This window comes from Ammospiza caudacuta, chromosome 28 (assembly GCF_027887145.1).
Source record: "Ammospiza caudacuta isolate bAmmCau1 chromosome 28, bAmmCau1.pri, whole genome shotgun sequence".
Taxonomy (NCBI): Eukaryota; Metazoa; Chordata; class Aves; order Passeriformes; family Passerellidae; genus Ammospiza; species Ammospiza caudacuta.
In genome coordinates this window covers 6,359,565-6,367,917 of record NC_080620.1, presented here as the reverse complement: position 1 = coordinate 6,367,917, position 8,353 = coordinate 6,359,565, and the positions used below count along the sequence as shown (strand labels likewise).

Here is an 8,353-nt window from a genome sequence, read left to right as displayed (position 1 = left end):
CCGTCCTCCCAGCCAATCACAGCCGGCGCTGCGCCGCAAGGGCTGATGGTGGTTGTAGTCGTCTCGGGGTCGTGAGAAGTTACCATGGCAACGGCGCCACTGCGGCCTTGTCGCCTCGGGGGCTGTCTGTTGTTCCCCAGGATGTCGCGATAGGGCCACGAAGCCACTCCCAGTGCCTGGAAGGGCTCCATGAGAGCTGGAGAGGGACCTGGGACAAGGGATGAAGGGACAGGAGCCAGGGAGTGGATTTGGGATGGGAAAAGGGAGATTGGGGGGGGGGGGGGGGGGGATTTTAGGAAGGAATTCCCCGAGCAGCTGAGCTGCTCCAGCCCTGGAATGTCCAAGGAAAGGTGGAATCAGCCTGGGATGGTCCAAGATGGGACTGGGTGGGATTTCAGGTCCTTCCAAGCCAGATAATTTCAGGATTTTCCTTTTTGTGATCAATCCCAGCCCAAGAGCAGAAGCAGTTCCAGGATTTTTCCCTCCTCGTTTTTGTGGCCCAGTGGGAATGAGGGGATGTGGCTCAACCCTCCCCGAGCCCAAAATCTGGGAAAATAAACCCAAAACTTAGCCCTGGTTTGGTGTTTAGCCTCCTGGGGGTGGCACTGCCACACCCCTGGTGCTGCCACACCTTGGTGGCACTGATGGGTTTGGGACACTGCCATATTCATGGCACTACCACACATGTGACACGTTGGTGGCACTGCCATGTTTGTGGCACTGCCACCCTCATGGCACTGCCCATGGCACTGCCACACTCGCCCCCTTTGCCATCCCAAAAAGCACCACAGTGTCACCACCCCATCCCAAATGCCACCTCTGTCCCTGTCCCCTTCTGTCCCTGTGCCCATCCGTGTCCCTGTCCTGTCCCCTCTGTCCCCATCGCTGTCCCTGTCCATCAGCCGCAGTCCCTGTCGCTGTCCCCATCCCTGTCTCCGCTGTCGCTGTCCCTGTCCCCATCCCAGTCTCTGTCCTCATCCCTGTCCCCATCCCTGTCCCCTCTGTCGCTGTCCATCAGCCGCGGTCCCGCCCCTCCGGAGCTCTTCGGGCTTTGCCTTTTCCATGGCGACCGCTCCAAGGACGAGCCCGGAGCGCCCCCGGAGCGGGCACGGGCGGCACTCGGGGCCGTTTGGGCAATTTGGGGCGTTTTGGGGAATTTTCGGGGGGGGCTGAAGGAATTCACTCCCTCCCGCCCCCCCAAAAACGCCGGAAAAAAAAAAATCGGGATTTTTCACCGCCCTGCTCCGCCTCCCCACCGGGAATTCTGCGGAATTCCAGGATTTGCACCGGGAACTCGGCGCAATTCCAAGATTTGCACGGGGAATTTTGCCGAATTCCAGGATTTGCAGCGGGAATCCTGCGCAATTCCAGGATTTTTCCCTCCTCCCGCATCCCCGGAGCCCCTGGGCCATCGATGAGGTGAGCGGCGCTTTTTTCCCCCCGCGGGGCTGCGGGAATGTCCTGGCGCCCGAGGTGCTGCTGGTGGAGGGGGGGATGACCCAAAAATGCGGGAATTTTTCCCGTCGGGAAAACCAAAATCTGGGATGCGAGGGGGGTTGGGATGTTGTGGGGCAGAGAGGAGCTGGGAAAAACCCGGATTTGTGCAGGTGCGCCAGGGAGGGGGGGAAGGAGGAAATTATCCTGGAAAACCAACTCGGGGAAAAGCTTCCTTCATTCCTTCCCTCCTTCCTTCATTCCTTCATTCCTCCCTTTATTCCTTCCCTCCTTCCTTCATTCCTTCCTTCCTTCATTCCTTCCTTCCTTCATTCCTTCTTTCCTCCCCTCGTGATGCAACGGCGGGGATGGATTGCTGGGGGGGAGGGGGGTCCGATCCCGCTGGAATTTCGGCTGGAATTTTGGGAAAACCTGCCCGAGGTGGAGGGAGAGGCTGGGCTGGTTCCAGCGCCTGATCCCAAACCCTGATTCCAGACCCTGATCCCAAATCCTGATCCCAACCCCAGATCCCAAGCCCTGATCCCAAATCCTGATCCCAAAGGCTCCTGATTCCAAACCCTGATTCCAAATCCTGCTCCCGAGTCCCCCGTGCCATTCTTGTGTTCCCTGTGCCAGCCCCGGTGCCAGGATCCCAAGGCCAGATCCCGAGGCAGGATCCCTTTGGCACAATCCCAGTGGCACGATCCCTTTGGCAGGATCCCAAGGATGGATTTCTCTTGCTCCAGGATCCCTCTGCCAGATCCTGCCATTCCCGCCTCATTTCCATTCCCAGTCTTACATAAGAGGCATTGAATTCCCAAAATCCTGAATTCCTGAAATCCCAAATTCCCAGATTCTCAATTTCTCAAAATCCTGGATTCCCAAAATCCTGAATTCCTAGATTCCTGAATTCCCTGATTCCTGAATTCCCCGATTCCAGGATTCCCAAATTTCCAGATTCCCAAATTCCCATATTTCCATATTCCCATATTCCCAGATTCCTGATTTCCCAGATTCCAAATTTCCCAGATTCCCATGTCCCCGGATTCCCAGATTCCCACATTTCTGATTTCCCAGATTCCCAGATTCCCACATTTCTGATTTCCCAGATTGCCAGATTCCCAAATTCCCACATTTCTGATTTCCCAGATTCCCGGGATCCCTCGGGCAGCCGGAGCGGGGCTGGAAAGGAGCCGGGTCGGGATAATCCCCCCCACCATCCCGTTTCCATGGCAACGGGCGCCATTCCCACCTTCCCGCATCCATCGGGATCCTGTTCCAGCCTTTCCCCCCGGATGCTCCGGGCACCGAGCGCGGGGGAGGTGGGAGACGGGAGACGGGGATCCGGGAATCTGGGATCAGGGATCCTGGGATCTGCAGATCTGGGATATGGGGATCCAGGAATTTGGGAATCTGGGAATCCAGGAATCCAGGAATCTGGGATCCGGGGATTCAGGAGTCTGGGAATCTGGGGAACTGTGATCCCACTGGAACAGGATCCTGATCCTGCAAGAATGGGAACTGGCATCCTGCAGGAATGAGGTCTGGGATCCCGATCCCACAGGAATGGGAATTGGGATTCTGATCCCACAGGAATGGGAACTGGGGTTGTGCAGGAATGGGATCAGGATCCCGCAGGAGTGGGATCTGGGATCAGGACCCCGCAGGATCAGCGCTTGTATCCCACCTTCTCCTCCCGCTGCCATCAATAATTCACCGTGTTAGTTTTCCCTCCACCATAATTAACCCATTCCCAACCTCCGTGCCCCCATTCCCCGAATATTCAGCTTTTCCCTGAATATTCCCAAAATCCCAAGATTTCAACTCCAGCAGCGAGCTTTGGGAACAGCCTGGATAGTCCCACACCCCACATTCCTTAGTTTATTTTGTGGAGAGATTTTAATTAAATTTTAATTCCCACCTCGGATGCTGCTTCCGACCACAGCCATGTTTATATTTAATGGGATAAATATTTCAATTTTATGGGATAAATATTTATCTTTGTGGGATAAATAATGAATTCCCAGGGCTGGAACTTCCCTGTGCTCCACATTTATTGGGAAAAGGGAATTTTCTGTTCCAAACAAGCTTTTTTTCCCCCAGCTTTTTTCTTTCAGCCTGAATAAATCCCTTTTCCAAGGGCTTGATGGGAACTTCAGGGCTTGGGGACAGGGATGTGACCCAGAAAAAAGCAGGATGGGGAATCGTCCATGTTTCCATGTTTTTCCCTGGTTTTCCACATTTTTCCATGCTTTCCCATGGTCTTCCTTGTTTTCCCAATTTTTTCCATGTTTTCCCCCATTTTCCCAGGCATCACCATGCTGACCAGCATCACCGACGGCTTCCTCTGCTGGAATTAGGACTGAATCCCATTTTTCCCCCATTTTTCCCCAATTTCCCCCATTTTCCCAGGCATCACCATGCTGACCAGCATCACCGACGGCTTCTTCTGCTGCCTGCTGGGCAAGACCCCCAATGCCGTGGGGCCCCTGGACAGCGTTGAGTCCAGTGACGGTTTCACTTTCCTGGAGGTGAAGCCCGGCCGGATCCTGCGCATCCACCACAGCGCTCCCGAGCGCCCGGGACCCCCGGAATTCCCGGGCTCGTCCCCCGAGCGCGGCGCCGTGCGCTGCCAGCGCCGCATCACGCTCTACCGCAACGGGCAGCTGCTGATCGAGAACCTGGGCGAGGCCTCGCGCCCCGAGAGCGCCCGCAGCCCGCGGCGGTGCCCGCCGTGCCCGGTGCCCGAGGCCAACGGCGAGCCGGGAGCACCGGAGCCCGCCGGGGCGGCCGCCAAGCGCCGCAAGCGCAAGCCCAAGAGGGTGGTGACGGTGGACTGCAAGAAGCGCATCACCAGCTGCAAGGGCACGCACGGGGACGTGGTGCTGTTCTTCATCCACGGCGTCGGAGGCTCCTTGGACATCTGGAAGGAGCAGCTGGAGTTCTTCTCCAAGCTGGGCTACGAGGTGGTGGCGCCGGACTTGGCGGGGCACGGCTGCAGCTCGGCGCCGCCCGTGGCCGCCGCCTACACCTTCTATGCGCTGGCCGAGGACATGAGGGCCGTGTTCAAGCGCTACGCCAAGAAAAGGAACATCCTCATCGGGCACTCCTACGGGTAAGGGGCTGGGAGCATCCCGGAAAATGGGAATGGACACAAACCCCAGGTTTTAGGGGTGTGGGGTTCCCATTTTGGGATTTTACTGGGATTTGGAATTGGGCTGTGTTCAAGCGCTACGCCAAGAAAAGGAACATCCTCATCGGGCACTCCTATGGGTAAAGGGGCTGGGATCATCCTGGAAAATGGGAATGGACACAAACCCTGTGTTTTAGGAGTTTGGGGTTCCCAATTCTTTTATCCCATTTTTATCCTGTTTCACCCATTTTTATCTCATTTTTATCCTGTTTCTCCTGGGATTCAGAGCTCCTGAGTGCCCTTGGGGCAGGCACCATCTTGGTGTCCAGCTAATCCCAAGAGGGAAGTGCAAGGGCAGGGGCTATAATTAGGATAAACCAGGATTAGGGCTCCTGATTAGGTGCAGACTAACGAAGGAGACGGAGCCCTGCCACGCTGACACCCTGTCCCAATGTCCCCTCAGGGGGGCCTTCTGCACATTCCTGGCACACGAGTACCCCAAGCTGGTGCACAAAGTGGTCACAATCAATATAATTAGTATAATTAATAATTAAAATAGGGAAAGCCAACACTCTGTGGTTATTTTTAACCCTTTCAGGGTGTCCTTCTGCACGTTCCTGGCTCACGAGTACCCCGAGCTGGTGCACAAGGTGATCATGATCAACGGGGGCGGCCCCACAGCGCTGGAGCCCAGCCTGTGCTCCATCTTCAACCTGCCCCCGTGTGTGCTGCACTGCCTGTCCCCCTGCCTGGCCTGGAGCTTCCTCAAGTGAGTCACCGCTGCCACACACAGGGTCCTGTGCCACCCAGAGGGAGTCCTGTGCCACCCACGGGTCAGCCTGGCACTGCCACTGCCAAGGGAGGGGACACAGTGTGGCTTTTGGGGGTCTGGGGGCTTCCTGTGCTGCTCAGGGGGCATCCTGGCACTGCCAATCTGAGAGAGGGGACAGGAGGTGGATTTTGGGGGGGCTGGAATCTCCTGTCACCTCTCAGGGGACTCATGCCAGCAGTGCCACTCTGAGGAAGGGGAGAGAGTGGCTTTTGGGGAGCTGGAGGGCTGGGGCTCACCCTGGCACTGCTGAATTTTGGTCTGAGCCCCCTCCCCCTGTGCCAGGGCCGGCTTTGCCCGCCAAGGTGCCAAGGAGAAGCAGCTGCTGAAGGAGGGCAATGCCTTCAACGTCTCGTCCTTCGTGCTGAGGGCCACCATGAGCGGGCAGTACTGGCCCGAGGGCGACGAGCTGTACCACGCCGAGCTGGCCGTGCCCGTGCTGCTGGTGCACGGCATGCACGACAAGTTCGTGCCCATCGAGGAGGACCAGAGGATGGCAGAGGTACAGGGTGGCACCTCTGAGATGGGTTTGGGGACTCTACCCCCCAAAATGGGGGGGGGGTGGTGCTGTGGAGCCTTGGGGAGGGAGGGGGCAGTCCTCTTGTGACCTGAGGGACATGGTCAGGGTGGGACAGGGATGGGCAGGGTCAGCTTGGCATGGGCAGGGACATGGGTGGGACATGGGCAGGGACACTTTGTCATGGGTGGGGACACCTCTCACCGTCCCAAGGTGCTCCAAGCCCTGCCAGGGGCACTCCCTGGGAGGGGACAGAGTGGCTTTGGAGGGCTGGGGCAGGGCTGGGGCTCTTCCTGGCCCTGCCACTTGCCAGGGAGGGGACAGAGTGGCTTTTGGGGGCTCGTGCCACCTCGGGAGGGGTCTCACCGTGCCGCTGGCCACCCACAGATCCTGCTGATCGCCTTCCTGAAGGTGATCGACGAAGGCAGCCACATGGTGATGCTGGAGTGCCCCGACACGGTGAACACGCTGCTGCACGAGTTCGTCCTCTGGGAGCCCGACACGCCCGCGGCCCGCGGCGACGGCGACACCAAATGAGGGCCAGCGACACGCGGGGACAGCGGGCTGGCTGCTCCCGCGGCAGCGGCGGAGCGCGGAGCGGGCTCGGCCCAGCCGCCAGCCCGGGTTGTGCCCAGGGCCGAGCGAGGAGGAGCCCCGGGCTGCGATGGCAGCGCCGGGAGAGGAGCGCGGCGAGTGCCCAGGGCCGGGGACAGCGGGGACACGGCACAGCCTGTCCCCAACCCCGACAGGACAGCGGGGACACGGCTCGGCTGGTCCCCAGCCCCAGATAGGTCACAGTCGGTCCCCAAACCTCGGGGACACGGCACAGCTGGTCCCCGACTCCGGACACGCCACCCCCGGCACTGGAGCAGCTCCGTCCCGGTTTTTTTTTGTCGCCGTCGTTGTCATTCCCGCGCACAGCGACACGGGGAGGACGTGGAGAGTCCCGGGGACACCGGGAGGACACGGAAGGACCCGGGGACACCGGGAGGACGCGGAGGGTCCCCGCAGGGACTTTTGGGGCAGTTTTCAGGAGAATCCAGAGGCTCCCCCACGTCGGGATTTGCCTGGATTTTGGGGGTTCCTTGTGGGGTTCGACGGCTCCTGCTGGCATGAGGAGGAGGATGATGCGGATGAAGATTCCCGGAATGTCCCCAGTGGCACCAGGGCCACGTCCCCGCTGCCAGCAGCGCTTTTAGGGCAGAGCCCCTCCGGGCCAGCCCCGGGCCTTTCCCGCGGCTCCGTCCCCGGGATCCGCCCCTGGAGCAGCGGGGGACAGCGGGACGCCATTCCCGGAGATTCCCGGTGATGATTCCCGGGATTCCTGATAATTGCCGCCCGGTTCCCCGGGATCCCGGACCACCCGATCCTACCCGATCCCCGCAGATCCCGCCCCTCCTGTACAAACCCCCCCCCCCCCCCCCCCCATTCCCGGGAGCCGCCCGAGGATGTCCCCGGTGCCACCCGCAATGCCAGGAGCTGCCACCACTCACCACCCCCCCTCCAAAATCCCCGACATTTAAACCAAAGAAGGCGCCGACCCCACGGACACCTCGCCCCTGTCCCTTGTCCCCAGCCTGTCCCCTGCCCCACACGGGGCTGGCACCGCACCGAGCGGCTCAGGGGACCCCGCGATGTCCCCGCTGATGTCCCCAGGGTGTCCCCCCTGTGCCAGCCCCGCCCGCTGCTGTCTCATAATGAGAATTTTACCCCAAAACCGCCAGCAACGCCCCCCAGATGCCACGCACCGGCTGTGGGGTCACAGCTCTGTCCCCTCCCCCCGGGAGCCACATTCCTGTCGCGCTGCCACCCCCGCTGCCACCGCCGCGTCCGTGCCAGGACCCAGTAAAGCCGTGCTAAATGCCAGCCGTGCCAGGACCCCTGTAAATCTGTGCTGAATGCCAGCCCGTGCCATGGCACCCAGTAAAGCCGTGCTAAAGGCCAGCCGTGCCAGGCCACTCAGTAAAGCTGTGCTGAATGCCAGCCCGTGCCATGGCACCCAGTAAAGTTGTGCTGAATGCCAGCCCATGCCAGTGAAGCCGTGCTCCATGCCAGCCCTGCCGGGTCCATGCTGGGAGCACTGGGGCAGGGACGGGATCCCAGAATTCCCGGGGAAGGATTTACTGGAAAAATCAGAATGTTCCCCAAAAATGTCACACCCTGGGGGTGCTCGGTGTCACCTTTGGGCACTTGGTGTCACCTTGGGGTGTTTGGTGTCACCCTGGGGCGCTGAGGGTGTCCACAGGCTGCTCATGGCTCAGTGCAGGACGAGGACACCGAGGACACCCTGGTGCCACTCGGGCCCAGCCAGCGGCCACAGGCCTGGGGGTGGGCACGGGGACAAGGGTGGCACCCACCGGCATTGGGGACAGCCCCGGGACCCACTGGCTGTGCTGGGAGAGTTGGGGGCTGTGGGATTGGGAATGAGGGATTGGGGATG

At 60.1% G+C, this 8,353-nt stretch overlaps 1 protein-coding gene across 1 annotated transcript; it reads left to right on the top strand.

The window, feature by feature from the left end:
• The first annotated feature begins 3,842 nt into the window (after nt 1–3,842).
• ABHD8 (abhydrolase domain containing 8) lies at nt 3,843–6,610 on the top strand. Its single transcript, XM_058821197.1, has 4 exons — nt 3,843–4,549; nt 5,166–5,336; nt 5,682–5,898; nt 6,301–6,610. The coding sequence occupies exons 1-4, from the start codon at nt 3,855–3,857 to the stop codon at nt 6,448–6,450; spliced, it is 1,233 nt and encodes a 410-aa protein (XP_058677180.1). The 5' UTR covers nt 3,843–3,854; the 3' UTR covers nt 6,451–6,610.
• Nucleotides 6,611–8,353: the final 1,743 nt, after the last annotated feature.